The sequence below is a fragment of the Spermophilus citellus genome (genome assembly GCF_964194105.1).
Source record: "Spermophilus citellus genome assembly, chromosome: 1".
Lineage (NCBI taxonomy): Eukaryota > Metazoa > Chordata > Mammalia > Rodentia > Sciuridae > Spermophilus > Spermophilus citellus.
In genome coordinates this window covers 31575841-31598288 of record NC_138182.1, presented here as the reverse complement: position 1 = coordinate 31598288, position 22448 = coordinate 31575841, and the positions used below count along the sequence as shown (strand labels likewise).

At 31.8% G+C, this 22448-nt stretch overlaps 1 protein-coding gene across 6 annotated transcripts in view; it reads right to left on the bottom strand.

Annotated features, from left to right (window-relative positions):
- The window catches only part of NBEA (neurobeachin), a 638449-nt gene that overhangs the window by 292507 nt on the left and 323494 nt on the right, over positions 1-22448 (bottom strand). For all 6 annotated transcript variants that reach the window (XM_081293195.1, XM_081293196.1, XM_081293198.1 and 3 more), the window contains exon 35: positions 7522-7586. In XM_081293195.1, the coding sequence (XP_081149321.1) occupies positions 7522-7586 (65 nt within the window). The remainder of the gene's footprint in view (positions 1-7521; positions 7587-22448) is intronic.

Sequence of the window (22448 nt, the reverse complement as noted above, 5' to 3'; positions counted from 1 at the left end):
AGGCTAACATCAAGTTCTTCTGGTGACAAGTTAATCTTAGTTATAAGAGGCATAAATCTTAATAAAAGTTTCCTAATAAAGACATGACTTTTGCTTACAGCAAGGAAGCCAAGAATAATAAAAACAAAAAGTATGTTTCTAAGAAAAAAGAAACAGACAAATATGGCACAGAAATGAATGTACCAAAACAGAGGACTGTTATCACTGGCCAGCTTATTTTTTTTCCTTGTCTTTTTTATATAAGGAACTTTAAATGTTTTATGAAATATTACTTAACCCACACCAAAGTTAAAATAATGGTGCTTAGGAGAGAGTATATTTAAATTTGTTCTCAAAAGAGAAAATAAACTCAATACACATGTGAATGCATAAATATTTTAAATATGAATAAAATATAGTTTACAAAAAAGTTATGATCACTAATGCGATGATTTGAATGTGTCCCCCAAAGTTCAATTGTTGAACTGTTAATCCCAATGCAACAGTGTTGAGAGGTGGGACTTCAAGAGGCGAATAGGTCACCCTCATGAATGGATTAATGCTGTTATTGCAGGAGTCAGTTTGTTATAAAAGCAAGTTCAGCCTCTTCTTGTTCTCTCCTGACCTCTCTTTACCTCCAACCCCCCGTGGGAAAACCGAGCAAGGAGACATAAGCCAGATGCTGGCCCCGTGATCTTGAACTTTCCAGCATCCAGAACCACACACCAATAATTTCTGCTTATTATAAAATACCCAGTATCTGGTGTTCTGTTATAGCAACATAAAAAAAACTAAGACAACCAAATTTGAAATATATTTCCCTATTATTTGAAATTTATCCATTATTAAATGGCAGTTATTTATTTTAGGTTTGTAAAAATAAATTTTATTTGTCATCAATGTCTAATGTTATAGCTATAAATCAGAAATACTGCTTAAGGTCTATACATGTTATTTTATAAAACCACAAGGTATTTTTCATATATTTATAAAACTCAGTGCTTTTAAATTATTATACCTATAAAATAAATAAAAAGAATAATAAGAAAAAGTTATAGATCAGGCTCCATATTAAAACAATATGGAGATGGAACTCTGTTTTCCAAGAATTTCCAGAGATTCAGTTAAAAATTACACCAGAATATCAATTCTAAGAAAAAAAAATCATTGTAGTTTTAAAAGTTACTAGGTTTTGTTCATTTGTTGTTTTTGTTTTTAAATATACTTTTTGCCAAATCAAAGACACAAGAAACAATCTTAAACAACCCAAACGTAATTGTTTAAATATTAAACAGCATTTGTTAAATTAAATAACACATTCAATGTAGGACCATATGATTATGAAAGAATTATACTTTGGTACAAGATAAAAAAAATCTAAGCAATGGATGCCATATAATTTCCTTTATTCTAAAGAGCAAACTACAAATTGTAATCTTGTGAATCTCAGTTAAATTCAGTGCTAAACATGAATATATTTTGGTTCTTTATGCTAAATATTCATTAATTATAATCTATATTCTTTTCAAAAGAATGACAAAGGTTTATTTTAGACAAACAACTAATTTATTTTAAAAGATGGCTCAAATTTCATACTTTAAAAATTCTTCCTTATTTGCCTTATTATTTAATTCACATTTTAATAATTTAAATTCCAATTATTACTGCCAAGATATTATAGGCAATTTTACATCCCATTAACCTTGCATTGTTTTAATTATAAAGATCCTTTGTTAGATTCCTTTAAATGATCCAGTTTATAATTTCAGCCTGTCCTGGGGAGTATTTTAATTCAGCTGCACATTCATCAACTGTTTTTGTCCTGTTAATTGTAGACAACTGCACAATTGCTTTCTCCAGCTATGATTGATGAACTGTATTCACAAGTGTAGCTGTTAAGTAGGATAAACATTTATAACAATTTCCACTTAAAGATTTTTTATCTTCATTCCCACAAGGACAAATTAAAGACTGATATTCTAACAACCAAGGGAAAGCATTTTTTTAAAAATGTCTCATTTTAAACCAATTGAAAAAGTTAAGAAATATGTTATCTGTCCTTGCAAACAAGATAAAAGTATGTATAAAGTATATAATTTGTGTGTAGCACATAGTAGGCATTAACAAATAGCAGCCAGAAAACTAGTAATGTGTATTTTCTTTAAGTGGATCCCAACTATCTGTATATGATACTTTTTCAACCAGAATTTACTAAATTTGCGAAAGCAAAACATCTAAATTAAAATAAATGACCCAAACTAAAAGTGAGAAATTCTGAACTCGTTCTATATGTAACAAAATAAATACTTCCAGTTTTAAATGCCTGTTCATAACAGCAACTATAATAAATGCCATATGTATTATTTTGAACCTTTTGAGAAACTAGGTAAGAAAGTTTCTACAATATTCTACATATGTGAAATAATGATCTTCATAGGAAGATCAAGTCAAATGCCTAGAGTCTAAGAGTTTATCAATGGGAGAGCAGATATTTGAACTCAGAATAAATAATATATATATGCTACATATTATACTAGGCACTGTGAAAATAGTCATAAAGATGCACTGCAAGTACTTCCGTAGAGAAGTACTACCAAAAAATGAATCAGTGCCAACACCATGCTATCATAAATACTACCCAGTTGGAAATGGAGGTGCTGGATGATATCTACTCTGGATCAGAGTGGGGAGGGCAGGGATCCACTGAAGAGATAGTTTTCACTAAAGTGAGATAAACGAATGTGTTAAAACACACACCCATCCTCCTTGTACTGTGGACTTCTGGGGAAAACAACACCATCAAAAATAGCAACTTCAATTTGCTCACCCAAATCATCCTGCAATCTTTCATGGTTTCCTTAGTCTTTCCCCTCCTATGTTTTTCTATATTGGCTATTTTAAATATTCTCTACTTTATTCACTACTCTTCTCAAACAACATACACCTCTTCCAACTTCCTTCACTGTCCTTGGCACTTCAAAGGGAACTTATAAGGTATCAAGAGAATTCTGCTGAGTTCTTCTACTAATTAAAATGTCTGCATCATTTCTCAGTGCTCTTCCATGAAAGTCCAGTTCTATCACCTTAGTTCATCAAAGACTATACTCTTTTAATATTGTCTTCTTCCCCTTCTACCATATTCTTCCCCTTCTACCATATTGGTTTCTTTCCATCAACATTTAAAAATACTCAAATCCTTCCTTTGAAAAAATAACTATTCCTCCCAAATTAAATTATATTTACCTCCAGCAAACACAGTATCTTTCTCCATCTTGGCCAACTTCTTTATAGAAGAAATACTTGTCATCTGCATTTTATCTCTCACTGCCTCCTGTATCATATATCCTACCCATTCTTTGAATCACAATGACCTAGCATTTTTTCCCCCAACAACTCTAGGTAAACCACTGTTTTCTCAAAAAATTCTTCCCTTAGGCTGATTCATACTGGAGTAGGGAGGGGGAGCATGGAAGGAATAGATGAACTCTAGATAGGGCAGAGGTGTGGAAGGAATGGGAGGGAGTAGGGGGTTAGGAGGGATGGTGGAATGTGATAGACATCATTATCCAAAGTACATGTATGAAGACACAAATTAGTGTCAACATACTTTATATACAACCAGAGATATGAAAAATTGTGTTGTATATGTGTAATAAGAATTGTAATGCATTCTGCTGTCATTTATTTCTTAAAAATTCAATTAAAAATGCCTCCCTTAGTTATGGGATCCCATAGCATCCTCTATTATAATTATGCCCATAAATACACAGTAGAAGCCTGCTGTCCCTCTAGACTGTAAGCTCTATTAGGGTAAAGCTTGGGTCCACACTCAGCATCTATAATACACAGGTACCCACCAGGTAAGTACAGATGGAATCACCATTACTCTCCTGTGACTGCAGCCAGTGGTCTTTTTAATTCTGTTAAAATCAACATTTTCCCCTCATTCCTTCAATAAATATTTGTGATTGCTAGCTAGATACTAAGTAATATTCCAGACTCCAAAAATGTAGTACTAAATAAAACAGTGAATAAAATGCAAGTTCTTAAGAGAATACATTTAAGTGGGGGAGACAGATGTAAACAAGTAAACAAAGAAGATAATTTGAGATAATGTCATTAAGCCATTAAAACCAAGTCAAGCCACAATGGTACAAAGACTCAAGAAGACTGCCAGGGGAGGCTCTGTGAGAGGGTGTTACTTGATGTGATTCCTGCAATATAAGAATAGCCAAACACATGTAGATGCAGGGTGAAAGGATTACCAGCAGACACAGCAATGAATGCTTGACCCTAGGTTTTCCACTCATTCTACTCATGCTCCCTGAGCATCTTGTTTCCTTCATAATTTACAAAGTACAAGCTGGAATCTCCTAAATCAAAAACTCCATTCTAGCTCTCTCTTTGGAGAGCTCAAGATTCAAATGCCCTGGTGTCTATTTAAATAACATCTGTAATTAGACATTTCACAGGTGCTACAAGTACAATGTACACCAAAGTGAGAACACCTCCAAACCAACTCATGGTTCTCTTCCTCTCTTGTTCTAACTAAGTAAACTATTTTTATACTTACTCTAAGATAACTAGTTGCTAAAGCCAAAAATTGTTATCCTTGATTTTTTTCTTATTGGTCCATGATACTATCATCTTCAATAGGATTACTGAAACCTCACATAGTCATGCCCCCCAAAATCCATTCACCAAACTGAAGACTATATCTAACCTTTTCAATTACTCCCAGGCACTCTTTGCAAAGTTTACAAATGATTTCATGGCATGTCCTTTGCCAATGACCCTTTCCCTGAAGGTATTCCTCTTGTCTCTATGTGTCCAGTGTAAAACCTGCACTTAAATAGATACTGGCTGTCATAAAATACATTTGCAGTAACATAATCTGCTATCTTTCACCTCCAGGCCTTTGCACTCCACCATTCCCTCTGCCTAAAGTTTTATTCCTCTATTTTATTTTTTTCACAATTGGCTATTTCCTAACCATGTTCCAGGGCTTATCTAAGATGACATTCCATTTTGGATGGTACAGTTTTATAAAACTCTTAAAACCACATTCAGCCTCCAGACTAGGTCAGGGGCCGTACTCTTTGACTGCACCAACACCAATATCATCTTTCTCACAGCATGCCTGCGTTATTTTATATGTTTATCTAATGTTTGTTTTTCCCCCAAAGTCAAAATCATGCCTGTTTTGTTCACTTTTGTACTTCTGGCTCTTATGGACAGTGTTTGATAGACAGTAGGTGCTGTGAAGATATTTTCTCATGAATATATGATTTGATCTTAAAAATTTATAGCTATTTGTGTTTGAATTTTTATTCTCAAAAATCCTATCTTATTCTTCCCAAGGAACAGTTGCTATGAAAAATGGAAACATAAATGTATTTATTTATTTAAAGTCAATACAATTTTATTGAAGGAATATATCATGCTGTGATTTCTTCTACTGCCTCATACTTATTTCCTCTGAAGTTTGAGTTACAATATATCTTCAGGAGAGTCCTGCCACTGAGTTTTATTGGGCTTCTTTTATTTCTACCTGAAGTATATATATATACTGATAACAATTTCAAAATTCCTCATGTAGGATTTTTGGGCTCTAATTTCTTTAAGCAATTTACTTTATAGTCATTTTTAGAGTAGATGGATCGGCTCCATTCTCACTCTCTGATACCATCTTTAAACATGAATGAATTAAAATCATATTCATTCCTAAGTGATCACACTCAAGTGTAGTATAGATTTATAGGACATTTTTGTACCTTCAACTTCAAACATTCTATTCTCAAGATTTAAAGCCTTTCTTAAAAAAAAAAGTCATTTTGAAGTACCATATCAACATGAAAATTCTAAAACTACATCAGTGTAACTAAAATTTCCTTCAGTTCTTCAGACCTGGAACCTCCAGGTGTATTTATCACTACTACCCTCACTTTAAACTGTCTTAGATATCATAATATTCCTTCTTATGAGTGTCAAAACTCATACTGAACCATGAGTTCTGGATTGCAAAAGAGGATTTATTTTCTTACAACTGTCTGAGTCTTTGTTCACAAGTTAAAACAAAAACATACAAAACCATTGCCATGAAACATATATTAAGGATAATATAAAAATATTATGGTGAGTCTTTTTAATTAAAAATTTAAAATAAACTTTATAACTACTTTCTCTACTTCTAACTCCTTTCCTAATGGAAAATAAAACCCAAACTCTACCACTGTATAATAAAACTGTACAGAAGCCTAATACCTCTGATAGTAGCAAATATGCTACCACCGCTTTTTCAAGCCAATATTTTATTTTAATTTAAGTAATGGATGTTTGATTTTCTTAACTCTTAGGCAAGTTAATGAGGGTAAGATAATTTATTCTTTCACTCACAAATAAAATAAAATAATGGCAAATTGGCATATATATGTGAATTCAGAGTTATTTCTAAAACTGACATAACAATGATGAGCTTTGGGGAATTTTTTATATCTTCTTATTTCCTAAAAATAGATAATAATTATTACCAATTCCTATCATGAGATTTCATGAGAAATACTGATTTTTTCATTAAGTATCAAGGTGAAGGATATAAGTAAGTTGAGCTGTTATAAAAACAAAAGGTATTTCTCAGAATATAGGATGATGCTGGAAGAAAAATGAGTAATACTTAAACATTTTAAAGTGGGTTTTGAATGCCATATAAAATCTATTTTTCAAGGAACATTTTTCATGACACCCTCCTTGAAGAAAAAGATGTTTTACATATACAAATTTTATTCCTTTATCAGTTTCATTAAATCTAGTTGCATTTAAGAAATGAACAGGTTATACCAAATTCTCAGGAATTATTTTGCATAGAGTGCACTATATAATACAGGATATTCAAGTTGTAAAGGATATAGGTCTTGGGCTGACAGAAACTATGTATGGTGACCAAGGTGACAGCTACATCTGTCTTACCATGTCCACCTCCCATAAAATAATCGCAAAAATCATAGTAAACAACTACTAATTACAAAGCAATAAATACAACAATTATTTTGAACATAATTTTGCTTATAACATCATTTAACAATTGTATGTATCAATTCCTAACCAAGACCTATAATTTTTATTTTAACATCCTTCACATTTCAACTGGATGCTTGAGTGCACGACGCTCAGATAAAACTATGTTACATGAACTAATGAGAGGCTGAGGGAGGAATACAGAGCATCGCTCTTAAAACAGATGGGGTGGCAGATGGGACTGCAGATTGGATTCACTTGATCTGTGTAAAACAACTTTACTACTCAGTAAGATGTGGCTCAGATCTCACAGAAACCTTATAACCCTTTATTTCCTATATGCCTTTTTATCAAAAAAATGTTTAACATTTTAAACTTTGTTAAAGTTTAAGCACCTGTGTGATAAGCTGTTTAACTAAAAGCATATTTTCTTACACATTTCTGGAACAGATGGTAGAAAGGAGCACTTGCCCAGTGTAATAAAATATAAACTGACTAGTTGCCCTCCAAAATTGTAAAATTAATTACCTTCCTTCATTGATGAGTTCAATAAATGCAAGTCCTGCATTCTTCTGAATAGAATTCTGCCATTCCTAAAAAGAGCAAATATAAGAAAAATGACCATGTAAATGAAAATATCACCTGGTTTAAGGAACATACTGATGCTATTAATACGTCCACATTATATTGTTTCTGAATGTATTTACAAGATTTTAACAAATGTTATTCTATAAGAAATCAAATTCTAAAATGTAGTTCCATATTACATAGTTTAAATAATATTTTTAAGTTCCCAGAAAATTTTAGGCTTGATGCAGACAGAGAAGGAAAGTGGGTCTGCAGGTACAGCTGGCTCCCAGCACAAAGCTTCCTTCCGAAACAGTCCAATGACCAGAAGTGACCTCATAGAAATTTTCAGGATAGAAAACTTCAGTCTCTAAGATACAGATTTTCTTTAAAATTATAAAACAAAAATTAGAAACATAAACTCTATATTAAATTGGCATGGAATTGAAACATTTTAATTATATGTATTACCAAATGATTGAAATTCATCCAAATAGACAAAAGTGATAAATACTTTTAAAATTTGAAATCAAAATATCTACTTCATATTAAATTATAATTAATTAAACATATTGTATTCTCTCTTTGCTAATTTAGAATATACTTGTGAATCTGGCAATTTCCCAGGGTCAAAGTCATCATTAGGAACACAAATGATTATTACATAATGTTTTAGATTGGGGAAGCATATTGCTAATTTTCTATGCTTCGTATGGCAAATAATATGATTTAAACATCTATTTTTGTTTATTTGTTTATTCAAATAATTTCAACTTTATAAAATATAGCCAATAAGTAGTACTTTTTGATTAAAATTTATATTCCTTTGAATAATTAACTGATCTCCCAGTTCCCCAACACACACACACACACACACATATAAAATATCACTATTAATTACATATATATGTAAATTCCTATTACTTCTCTCATATATAGATTCTTCTCTCCCCATTATCTATTTTCTTTATTTCTTGGGGTATGATTTTTTTTACAGTAAAGTGTACTGTCATTAATTGTGAATTTGATGACTTTCAAAATACATACAAATACATCCATTGATGTAGGTTCAATTGTTTGCCCCCAAAAGATATGTTGGGAGTTCTCTATTTACTAATAAATGCTGGCCACTGTTGTCTTGTCCATGAGTTTAGCTTTACAAAAATCAATCTGCTTGTCAACCCTTCATTTTACTCCTGATCACATTCCTTTTTAAGTCTTTGCACATATGCCTAATAAACGTGGTCCTCCAAAGTACAAATTTGAATGCATAAATATTCCCTGCTCTAATGAAATGTATGAAGAACTAAAGAAGGAACAAATTATGAATCTACATTTCTGAAGTAGAGAGAATCAACAACTTGGAAAGAGATATGGAAACCTGGAGAGAGTCTAAGGTCACTGGGTCCTGAGTACCATAAACATCTAATTACAATGTACCCAAATAACAATACTGCTACTCCATTTAACAGAATTTATTTAAACTTTCAAGTCATTCCTATTGATAACAACCAAAGAGGGCTCCTTCTTCAAATTATAACATAATGACTTACTATCATCATTTTCTTAGATAAGACCATAATATATACTATATTTGGTGCAAACCAAGATCCTACAAAATTTTCAGATTTCTTGAGAACTTGACATTTACTGTGTTACTAACTTACAGAGAAAACTGATTCTATGTAAGAAGAACTAAGCCACTAGGAAGAATAGATTCTTACAAACTACTAGCTTTTTATATGACATTCTTTGTATACAAAGGATCTTTTATCAGCATAACCTGCTAAAAGGAATAAAAGTTTCAATGATGTTTCACAGAGTACAAATCCCATTGTTCCAATGCACTCCAAATAATACCTGCCTAAAAACAGAGTAAAATGTTTTAAAAATTCTTTTGAAATCAAACTAATATATCTGCAATCTACATTTAGACAATGAGAGGCTAATTTACAACTTTTGATATGAGCTAAGATATGGGTTTTAAAGGATAAGAGAGTCAATAAAAGGATATGAACATAAGACTTTATTAAATAAATTTGTGTTTTAGAAGAGTAGTTTTTTTTTTTTTTTTGAGCAAGAGGAAAGAATAGCAATTGATTTTATAAGCCTTTCCAGAAAGAAGAGACTAGGAACGCAACAGAGTACTTTGAATAGGGAAATGGAAAATAAGAGACATTACAAAGAAGAGATGCTAGGACTAGTTAAGAATTTAGATTTAGGGCTGGAATAGAAGAGTAGAATGAAGTAAGTTATTAAGTTTTCAGTGTGTTTGAGTAGGAGAATGGTATTTTATCATGAAAATACTTGAGAAGGATACATTTTTAGGGGAAATCGTAAACACTGTTGTCTTTAGTTAACATTTGTTGGATATAGAAGGATGCTGATATATCAAAAATAAATGTGGGACCTGGAATTATTTGCATGGAAATATTAATTAATGCATGGTATAAGTGGAAGTCTCCTAAGAATAAACAATAAGAGGATCAAAAGACCTAGGCTGAGTCTTGGCAGCATCCACAATATATGAGATAAAAAATAGCATTTGAAATAAAGAGTAAAATAACTATCAAAATTTAAAAACAGAGGCAGGATATATTGCATTATTCAAAAGAAAACAGTCTATAGATATACAGTAGCTCAGGAAAACAAAATGATAAAGGACCCTTTAATCACAAATATTACTTTCAAAGTCATTACCTGGAGTCCTGTTGGCAAACTGACATGAAAGATACAGACCCAAATGACAGTAAAAAGATAGTGATGGTAGGGGTGGGGAGAAGGGGAAAACAAGAAATAATAAAGAAACAGAAATCACTGTATTAACATAATTTCAGATACATAAAGATACTGCTGATAAAAAAACAACTTTAGAAAAAAAGATGAAAATATCTCCCAGGAAACAGAACAAAAGGATACTCAGATGCAATTAAAAGACAGCAATAGAAAACAAAAGAGATAAGGAAATTAAGAAACTGGAGGTTCTTTCTTTGAACTGCTAGCATCCATTGAGTAGGAATTTTGGGAAGAATAAATAAGAAATATGGAAGATAGGAAATTATCAGAGAAATTTCATTTCTCTTCCAGAAATAAATATATGACATAATTTCCACAGGAAATTATAGACTCTCAGGGAGAAGAAAAAGGCTAAAAGGAAAAAAAAAAGAAAGTTTATACAAAGAATCACGAATCAGACACTAGATTTCCCAACAGCAAAATAGAAAGGCAGAAGAAAGCAATGACTTCAGAATTATGAAGAGCATAATACTCAGAAAGTGTATGCTGCTAAACTATCAAATAATCATAAGGATAGAATGATCACATTTTCAGACACACATAAAAATGTTTTCTTCACCACTTTCATTCAAGAACCTACTTGTGAAATGCTCTGCAAAATGAGCGAGTATATCAAATAGAACAGACAAGAAGATTACATTTGTGACAGTCTTCAAATCTCAGGGGCTTAAAAAACAAAGGTTTATTTTATGTTCAGTTTCTATATACATTACCTGTGTTTTGTTCTTTACCATCATTAATCTTATTCTGGGAGCCAGAATGGCAATGTAGCCACTTTCTGGAACATTGCTGGCAACCAAGATGAAAAGAAAGTATGGTTTTAATCATGCCAATGCACTGGCACTTGCAGCTTCTGCACACAAGTAGTACTTGGCCCAAATTTCGGTGGCCACAAAGTCATGTGACCAAGCCCAAGCTCCCAACCTATTCAGAACTCAAAATAAGGGAAAGAATCAAACATATGTGACCAAGTTTAACTATTACTAACAGGGAAAAATGTCAAAAAGAGGTAGACACAGCTCTAAGAACAAACAATGGGCTGACCACAGAAGAGAGGCAATGGGAATTCTCCAAATAAGGGTGAATGTAAGTACCAAGATGACAGTTGAGCAGAGTCAGAGAATGCATGAAGTGCACTGTATTTATAGTATATTTTTGGTGCTATTGGAAAGGTTGTAAAACTTTAAGGATAGATTCAGAAAAACAATGAACTGACTAATAGAAAAGAGGTAATTAATTCCAGAGAACAGGGTTGTTTAAGGAAGAAAATGAATAGTGCAACTACAAATGATATTCACAAGAAACATTTGTGCCCTCCAAAATTATGATAATATTATAGTTGAAAAATTAGGGGTTGTGCCCCTTACTTTTTAGTATGCTAATGGCTAGGCTTTAAGAGTTATGTGCTATGATATGGTTAAAAAATGTATACAGTGAAAATACAAGTAGACAGTAGAATGGTGGTTACCAGTGGCTAGTGTGTGATGTGGGGTGAATGGGAGAGTTTTGGTTAAAAGATACAAACTCCAGTTAGATAAGAGAGAAAGTTCATGCAGTCTATTATACAGCATGATGACTATAGTTAATAATATATTGTATTCCTTGTTAATACATTGTATTCTTGAAAAAATTGCCAAGAGAGTGGATATAAAGTGTGGTCACCACAAAAATGATAACAGGTGATGAATTTATTAGCTACATTTACTCATTCCATGATGTATACATAATTCAAAACATCATGTGTTATGTAGTAAATACACAGAATTCTATTTGTAAATTTGAAAACAAGAAAACGAAAAACATAATAAAGAAAAGATCATTGCAATTCTTTTTTTCTTCCATAATTTCTTTGCCATAATATTGGCAGGCAATATAACTCCTGAACTTTTCTGATGACAATGTAAAGCTATTAATGGGCTTCATATCTGAGTTTAATTGCTTTCCCAAAATGCCTGAAATTCTAGCACTGCTCTCCCTCCCAAGTTTCCTTTCAAAGAGGAGTCCACGTCAGAGAGGCTGGAAGAAGTCTTCTTGCCCAAGAATATCTTCTTTAACATTTTTGTGATGGTTAGACTGGGTTACTTTCTCATTTTCTTCCCAATGTTTTTCAGAGTTTTTAAATATAAGCATTAAAATCCATCACACCATTTGTTTGTATATTGGCACACTGTCAATTTCCCTACCTGTCACAATGTCAGGGATGACAACAACACCAGAGGAGTCTCTGGATTGGTGGATGGAATGAACAGAGGAAAGATGGACTGAACTGGACTTGTAAATAAGAGAAGGGAAGAAGAGAATGTAGGAACTAGAGTATACAAGTACCAAAAGTTTGTGATAAAAGCAAAGTAAAAAATGGGACAGGAGGTTTCGAAAAAGACATGATCAAATTTCCTAAAATGAAGAGAGTTAAATATGTAGTAGACTCTAGGAAGGACAGAGATAAAGAGATATCAATTATGACAGATAAACAGTGATATGGAAATCCTGAAGAAGGCACAAGGAAATGGGATGTCCTGAAAAGTTATAAGGGAAGTTATTTCTTCAGAGAAAAGTAATTAGTAATAAGTATAGATGAATTTTTCCTTTATTTGTTCATGTATAAAGTTTGGTTAGTACTTGTGAAGGAATCTAAACCAAAGTGACAAGGTTATAGACTTCACTGTACTTCTTTCCCAGAAGACTGTAAACTCCTTGGTGTTGGTATTTTGAATTGAAGAGCTATGTGATCTTAAATCTTCATATAGTTTTAATTTTTAGCACCTGCTACAGAATGAGAAAACTAAGTTTATATTCAATAAATATTAATTAGTAGTCTGTTGGTAGGCAGAAATCAATATACAATTCATCTCTCATTAGCAGAGATATAGGGCCAGGTGGTAAGTAAGGAGACCTCTTAAGATGTTCATACCAGACGTGATCATTACTGTACTCCTGTTCTTACACACAGGGTTTTAAAATAACATAAGTTGAAATACTACTATTTCTAACATGAGAATTTAAGACCAGAGAGTTAATTTGTATTATGTCTCTGTAATGTTCGTTTATTCTTTACATACTTTTTTGTGCGCATTATATATTAGATTTAAGTACTGAATCTTTAAAGGAAAAGCTATGCTTTATTTATCTTTAGTGATAACAAGTTCAAATAAAATCAGTGATGTAATTGCCACTGTGACTATATTACAGCACTAAGGCCATAAGAATTTACTTTGAAGAATTTTAGTGACATTGATGGGAAATATAAAAATATCCCTATGTATAAATTTTAAGGAACAGTATATTCCCTTGTGCCCTTTTCTCCTAAGTTCTGTTCATTGCTTGCCAAACATATTTTTTTCTCTACCAGATATTTATTGGTTATACATTTATGTTAGATGGCTATGAGTATAAGGATAGTTTTGCAGGTCTTGATCTGAATTAATGATCAAAGTAAATTTGATCAAAAATATAAAGCTTAGGGTGTTGTCTCAGTAGAAAAGTTGGGGAATTAATGGCTTAAGCTATACAAGCAGAAATTTTACATATAAGTTTCACCAGCTATCTTCCTGGATTTAGCATAAGACTTTTTTTTTAAAAAAAAAACATTTTTCATAGTTGTATATGGACACAATGTCTTTATTTATTTATTTTTATGTGGGGCTGAGGATTGAACCCAGTGCCTCACATATGTGAGGGTGGTGCTATACCACTGAGCTACAGTCCCAGACTGAATAAGACATTTTTTTGTTGATTCTTTCTGTATTGGTGAATTTTAAACAAAAAGATCTCTTAAGGCATTGATGAGATCACAAATTTCTTTCAACTACTTTTTAAAGATACTAAATGAGAAAGAGAAAAGAGACAATAAAATATTTCTCACAAAATAAAGCACATAATCTTCTCAGAGAATGTCAGGGTTGAATGTGATTTTAAGTTTGTTTAATAATTTCTGGTAATCACAAATGCATGTCTAAGGGAAAAAATTGGAATGGTAAGGAAAAAGTATCCTATGACTATAACATGGAAATCTCATTTTGTGGTTATCCCAAACTGTAGATGAATTTTTAGACTATACTCCTATGAAAAAGCACGATACTGTAACAAGAATTTATGGTAGTATCTTAAAGAATGTCACAGAAATTACAATTTAAAACTTTGAAAATAGGGCCAAATGTGGTGGTATGTGTGCAGTCCCAGCTACAAGCCAGAGTGAAGCAAGAAGATCACTTGAGCCAAGAAGTTCAAGGCCAGCCTGAGCACCATAATTAACCTGTTTTGTAAATACAAAAACAAAAAAATTTGAAAATAGGAGTTGAGATAAAGCCTTGACCACTACTTGCTTATCATTTAATATCACTTATTTTTTTTATGGTGTTGAAGATGGAACACAGGGGCCTCACACATGCTAAGCACATCTTTACCATTGAGTTATATATCCTTGGCCCAATATTACTTCTATTAACCATAGAATATTGCTTCTGAAATAGAATAAGTTATATTTTGTAGTTAATTATTTACATATATATTTATCACTATATCACAAACTCCTTAACAGAAGGATCTTTATTCAATTTTTTGTACCTATTAAGTAGCATGTATCTGGCATATAGCATATGTGATCAATGTTATTTTGTTATTGATCTGAATTTAATCCTCCAAAATCTATGATCTTAAATCTGTAGATCTCAATATTGGTTGAACAACAACAACAACAACAACAACAACAACAACAACAAAATCAACAGGGAAGTTGTAAAAAAGACCAAAAATACCAAAATAGTCTCTCAGGATAGGGCCCAGATACCAAAACTGTTTTGAAACTCCCAGATGACTTCAATGTGAAGTCAGTGCTGAAGACCATCCAAAGGTCAGCTTTCTCTTTAAAAAAATAAAAAAATTACATACATATAAGACATAACATACCTAGTTTTCCAGCATGCAGCAATTCAGTTGTTACAAATTATATATATTACATATTTTTTCCTTCAAATTGTTCAACTATTTATACTTCCTTCGAATTATATTGTAAAATAGTACAATATTACATCATAATTACACTATAATCTACATGGTGATTAATGAATGCTCTTTTTTTGTAAGACCCAAAGTATCAATTACCTTATAATGTGTAAAAAATAATAATAAATTAGGAAAGGCAATGATTATAATCACTAACAGACATTGGCTTTGTCACTTCAGAAAGTATTTCTTTAAATTTAAATTATTATGTGACTAATTCTATAAGTTTCAAAATCATTATTAGATAAAATAGTAAAATGGGAAAAACACAAAACTTTGGGAAAACAAAAACAGTACATAGCACAGAAGAGGAGTTGACTATTTGTTGTGGTTACTGACGTACAAACTATGTGGAGAGTTATAAAACAGGATACAGGTGATCAGGGAAGAAAACTTGATTCACTAACATATGGATTTAGAGGAATTGCTTAAAACAAGGTTAATGTATACCTGAGACTATATGTAAAGGGATAATAATAATTTCCCATCATTTAAACAAGGAAAAGCTCTTGGCAGTGATGAAAAAAAGTGTATGTTGAAGTCTTAATCCTAAAAAGTCATTCCAGTATGTCTTTTGCCCCTTTAGAGAAAACACATACACACACACACATACACAAACACACACACACACAACAATCAGCTACTAAAGAAAACAAACAACCTAAGAAAAGATGTGGATTAACCTTAGCCATCAAATTTCTATATTTGTATGGAAATACATTTAACTTCAGGTTTGAATGCCTACAGAGAACTGCCAAATGTTTTTTACCACATTTTTTTAAACTCTTCTACATGGATACATAAAATGTCCTTAAAATGAAGGACTTTTCAGGGAACTGAATTGGATATTAAGGACTCTTTGAAACTAAATACTTTAAAGACAAATAAGTTCCAGAAGGATGACAATGAAATCCCTATGTTCTCATCAAAATCACTGTATGGTAGTTAAATTACCTAGAGGAAATCTCAGACCAAGAATATATATTTTTTTCCCATCAGTTCTCTTCATCTGTGTCAGCTCAATACACAATTCTCATTTCTTCTTCTTTGTATGCAATTAAATAAACCAACTGAATGTCTTTATAGATTTAATATATCTTAAAGTTTTTGAAAATATGGAAAATATTACAAGGCAAAATTTGGGAGGATAAATTGAAAATTTAACCGATGTGATTCTGCCATCTGTATATGGGGTAAAAATGGGAGTTCATAACCCACTTGAATCAAATGTATGAAATATGATATGTCAAGAACTATGTAATGTTTTGAACAACTAATAATAAAAATTAAAAAAAGTCATCTGGAACATCAGAAATTATTTTATATTTCCTATGCCCTCAATTTCTACTTATTATTTAGTTTTACGATAAAGTGAAGTAGTGGTCCTTTAATTTCCAAAGTGAATGTTCATTATAATTGACCTGCTCATAAATCTGTGCAATTTTAGTGAAGTTAATAAGTACAAGGTGTCACAAAAAATGCTACGTTGAATATAAGAAAAATTAGGTACAGGAAATGAGTATATCAATGAACAGTTAAAACAAGATTACTGGTATGAAGACTAATCATGGAAATACTATTAAGCAATATGGAAATACATTTAATTGATTACTAAAAGGAAACTTAATGTTAAATAAAAACATAAGAATGTCTCAGAATTTTAGCAGATTACTAAACTTAATAAAGTCAACACACATTATTATAAAATTATCAATATATGTATGTACTAGAGTTTGTGCTTTTTTGTGTGTTGGGAGGGTGGATACCAAGAATTGAACTCAAGGGGCACTCAACCACTGATCCATATATCCCCAGCCCTATTTTGTATTTTATTTAGAAAACAGGTCTCATTGAGTTGTTTAGCACTTTGCTTTTTCTGAGGTTGGCTTTAAACAGGTGATACCCCTGTCTCACCCACCCAAGCTGCTGGGATTACAGGCATGCACCACTGCACCAGGCTGTGTTTGTGCTTTTAATAAAGAAAAATGTAGCTTGTTTTATAGGATAATATTTTTAAAGACAGCATCTTCTGTAACTACTAATACATAAAGCATACATACACTGGCACCCCTCAGTATCAATGGGAGGGTGGTTTCAGGATCTCTCACAAACACCAAAATCTGTGGATGTTCAAGTTCCTTACATAAAATGGTATCACATTAGTATATAAATTGTGTATATCCTCCTTTTCATTATAATTTCTAGATTACTATATATGATATAAATGATACATAAATAGCTGTCATACTGTATTGCTAAGGGAATAATGATAAAATTCCAGAAAAGTGTTATTTTTTTTCACAATATTTTTGATCTACAGAATATCTTCTACAATTGTGAATAAAATAACACATTTATAAGCTGAATCTAAATCTGAATTGTTGGTGAGGAAACCTGCTATTTAGTAGATATTGGAAATTAAAGCAAGGAAAGCTTTGTTTTGTATTTTTCCAGTTCTAGGGATTGTTTGAGTATACAACCTTGACTTCTATCATTGAGATATATGCCCAGCCTGGAAATAATAATTTTATTAAATAAGAAAATAGGTGGAATGTTTCAGATTTTAAGATCTATTTGAACAGAGAGAACACTAAAGCTCTAAGTTTTTTTACAAACTTTCAAGATTTTTGACATTTTAAATTAAAATAATTTAAATTAGAAATCAAAAACAATCATGCATCATTTTAAAACACTGATATCTCTCACACTCGAATACACAGGTTAAGATTTAATAATGTGGTTTTGAAGAGTTTCACTTTTTGATGTTCAACTTTGACAGAGCAAGAACTTTAAAACAAAAACAAATATATAAATCCGATGCTGCTCTGTGGTCAATAAAATAATCATGACATCATTCTTCTAGGATCTGTTGTTTTGCAGGCCAAAGACTTTTTTACCCTTGTTAAAATAAAAATACTTTTATTATAACTTATTATGTGTGTTCTGGGGATGTGGGTCAGTGGCAGAGCATTTGTCTAGCATTCACCAAGCTCTGAGCTCAATCACCAGTACCACAATAAAATAAAATAAAATAAAAGCTATTATGCAAGCAAGATGCAGTGAGGTATGCCTGTAATCCTAGTTACTCTGGAGGCTGAGGCAGGAGGACAGCAAGTTTAAGATCAGCCTGGACAATTTGGCAAGATCCTATCTAAAATCAAAACATAAACAAGGAATGTAACTCGAGGCAGAGAGCACTTGTCTAGCATATATGGGTTCCTGGATCCAATCCCCAATATCATAAGAATAAGTAAATAAACAAACAAATAAATAAATAATAAAAGTAAATTTAGAATCTATCACAAGTTTGTATCCTGACAGATGTAGTATTATTTTGTCTTAAGTTGTATTGTGATGTATCATTTTTTTAAGAGAGAGAGAGAGAGAGAGAGGATGTTTTTAATATTTATTTTTCAGTTTTCGGTGTACACAACATCTTTATTTTATTTTTATGTGGTGCTGAGGATCGAACCCAGCGCCCCGCGCATGCCAGGCAAGCGTGTTACCATTTGAGCCACATCCCCAGCCCCTGTATCATTTTTGATGATGGCCTTTGTCATATTATTTTAGAAATAAAAATACATGTGCCAGAAAAATGTTCTCAAAGCATTATAACCTAAGAAAAAGTACAGTAAAATATAAATATAAAGGAAATCATATTGTTAGCATCAAGAATTATATAAAGTGTGCAAATATGTAATAAAAGTGTTGGGAATTATTAAGATGCTCCATATAGTTGACTTTTCAAAAATGTCCACAATCTAAAGATTAAAAAGATACAACATTTCTCCACATGTATATCGGGGCTTTTGTATATAAACATATTTCTTGTCTACCACATGGGGTTAGGCCACATCCCAGAGCAAACAGCGCTCTAAAAACTGCCCTGTTTTTAAGAATGACTAGAGAACAACCCTGCTAGAATGAACCACTTATGCTCTGCTGTCTGTAGGGCTTACCTATTCTCAGACTTAGAGGACACAGAATCTCAGCTCATGCTTCAGAAAAATAATACACCACTCCCTGGCTCTGTTAGATATTATACTTAAGAACAAAAATAAAATCAATAAATACATAAACTTGAAATGTTGCACTTCACTGGCATGAAACAGAATTATGTATTAATATTCATATTTCTTTATGAATAACTGCTTAAAATCTTAACAGTTGTAGAGAGTCTAGGTATCATATGTTTTAAGCCAGTATAAGAACTTCTGACACATAATTGGCTGATCTTTGATGATTAACTGAATATTGGGAATTATAGAATAACTTGTTCTAATTTTGGACTACATTCACATTTTTAAAAGAAAAGCACAGATATTTCATCTATAGGAGGCAGAGTTCTGCTGACAAATATTTCATCTACTAGCCACACAAGATTATTACCACACTTGAAATCTATGTGATTTTAAATGTTATTGAAGTCAGTCTCCTGTTTCTTTTTAATCTTATTTAGTGTAACTATTAGAAAACTGATAATTGTACGTGGCCTACATTTTACTTCCATGGAACAATATTCTAGAGTGTGAATCACGAGAAAAGCTATTTGTATACATGTTGTAATATCAATTTTAGCTTGTATTAATATCATAAAAAATTAATTTTAAATTGATGTACAGAAATAATTTGACAGGCTATGCATTAAATGGCTAATAGTCATTACTCCTGAGCAGTAAAAATAAGAGATAAAGGAGAAATCCTTTTAAATTTATAATATTCTCAATTTTTAAAATACACAATATCTACTTCTTGAATCAAAAATCATTTATGGCATCCGTGTTCAACTGTTTTTCAATACAATGAGGAAAAGATAATCTTTGCAACAACTGGTGCTCAGAAAACCAAATATCAACACACCAATGAGTGAAGCTGGACTTCTATTTCATACCCACATATAAAAATTAACTCTAAATGAATCAAAGACTCAAACATAAGAACTACAACTATAAAACTCTTAGAACAACACCTTGGGGTAAATCTGTATGACCATGGATTTGGAAATCGATTCATAGGTATGAATCTTATTATAAGAACAAAGGTAACAACAAAAATTAATAAATTGGACACCACTGAAATTAAAAACTATTGCATATCAAGACACTACCACACAAATGAAGCCTGGCATGAGAGTACACACCTCCAATCCCAGAGACTGGGGAGGCTGGGGCAGAAAGACCACAGTTCAAGGCTTGCCTCAGCAACTTAGTGAGATCCTGTCTTAAAACAGTTAGTAAGTAAGTAAATAAGTAAGTTAATAAATGAATAAATAAATAAATGGCTGACGGTGTAGCTTAGTGGATAAGCATTCCTGGGTTGAAATCCTAGTACTGGAAAACAAAACAAATGACAGTTCAGAAAATGGGAGAATATATTTCTGAATCACATATCTGATAAAATTTTAATTGCCAAAATAGACACAGAACACATAAAATACAACAACAGCAACAATACAATTAAGAAGTAGGCAAATGATTTGAATAAAAACTGTTCCCCCCAAAATGGCCAATATGCACATGACAACATGGTCAACGTTATTAGTTGTGGGGGACATGTAAATCAAAACCACAATGAGAAACCATTTTACACTCAATTAGGATGACTACAATTAAAACTAAAGCAAAATCAATCAAACAAAAAATCCATAGAAATAACAAATGTTAAGCAAGGATATGGAAAAAGTGGAACCTTATACATTCCTCAGAGGAATGCAAAATGGTACTACTATTGTGAGAGGCATTTGGGTGGTTCTTCAAAAAGTTAAATAGAATTACACACTACCCAGCCATTCTATTCCTAGGTATATGCCAAAAGAAACTCTGATACTTCCACATTAATGTTCACAGGAGAATTATTCACAGTAGTTAAAAGATGGAAACAACCAATAGTCCACCCAAGAGATGAATGGATCAAATAAATCTATTACTATATGCATAATGGAATATCATCCAATCATAAAAGGAATAAAACTGTGAAACATTCCAAGTGGATGAACTTAAAACATATGAAAAGAAATAAGCTAGACACCAAAACCAAGCATGATTCCACTTACATAGAATAGAAAATACATAGAATCGGTTAGTTCATACATATAAAAAGGAGATTACAAATGCCAGGGAGTTGGGAGAAAAGCACAATGAGGAATTGTTACTTTAATGGGTAGAAAAGAGATTTGGTTTGCGGTGTTGAAAATTTACAGTTGCATGATATTCTGAATGTACTTAATGATCCTGAATTATATACTTAAAAGTGATGAAATGACATCTTTCATTATATATATATATAAGAAATCACCTTGAAAATAATATATTGATTTTTGTTTATGAATTAACTCAACAAGTCAATAAGTAACTATATTACATAGTAGCCACTGTGCTAGGTGCAGATGATGTAGTATAGAGCAAAACAGAAGGCATCTGTGGCAATAGAAAAATGAACTTTAGTTAGGTGTAACTTTGTAGGAAAATATACTAGTAACACACATTCAGTGAACTTCATGTTATTCTTAAGTATTCATTCCTTTTGGATTGTTTTAAATAAATAATCTATAATTTAAAATGTTTTCAATAAATGTCAAATTAACTATATAAAACTTATTTTCTCCATTGGTTGCATAGAATGCTTCAAAAACAGGAAACACTGGACATAAGGTTTATTCTAAGGGAAAGTGTAATGTAATAGATAACCTCATGCCTTTATCACATAAAACTTGTAAGTAGATACTTTCATTTTACTATCCAAATTTATGCACTCAAATGCTAAAAGAGTGATAGATTAAACCATACACTATCACACCAGAAAAGCTTCATGAAAGAAAAGTGTTTGGAATAATTGTGTAGATGTGAGGAACCAATAACAACTGTCCTGGCTGCACTAACGCATGGAATAAAATTGTTCTTACTATATATACACACAGAAAATAATGCTCATAAACAGAGAAAGCTGAATAGTATCTGTAGTTTATATAACAATATTACATTAATACTAATTTCTGGGTTTTTATACTGCTCTAGAGTTATATTATAGATAACACTAATGAGGAAGCTAGAAGAAGGGTACAAGGAATTCTATGTACTATTTTTCAACTTACT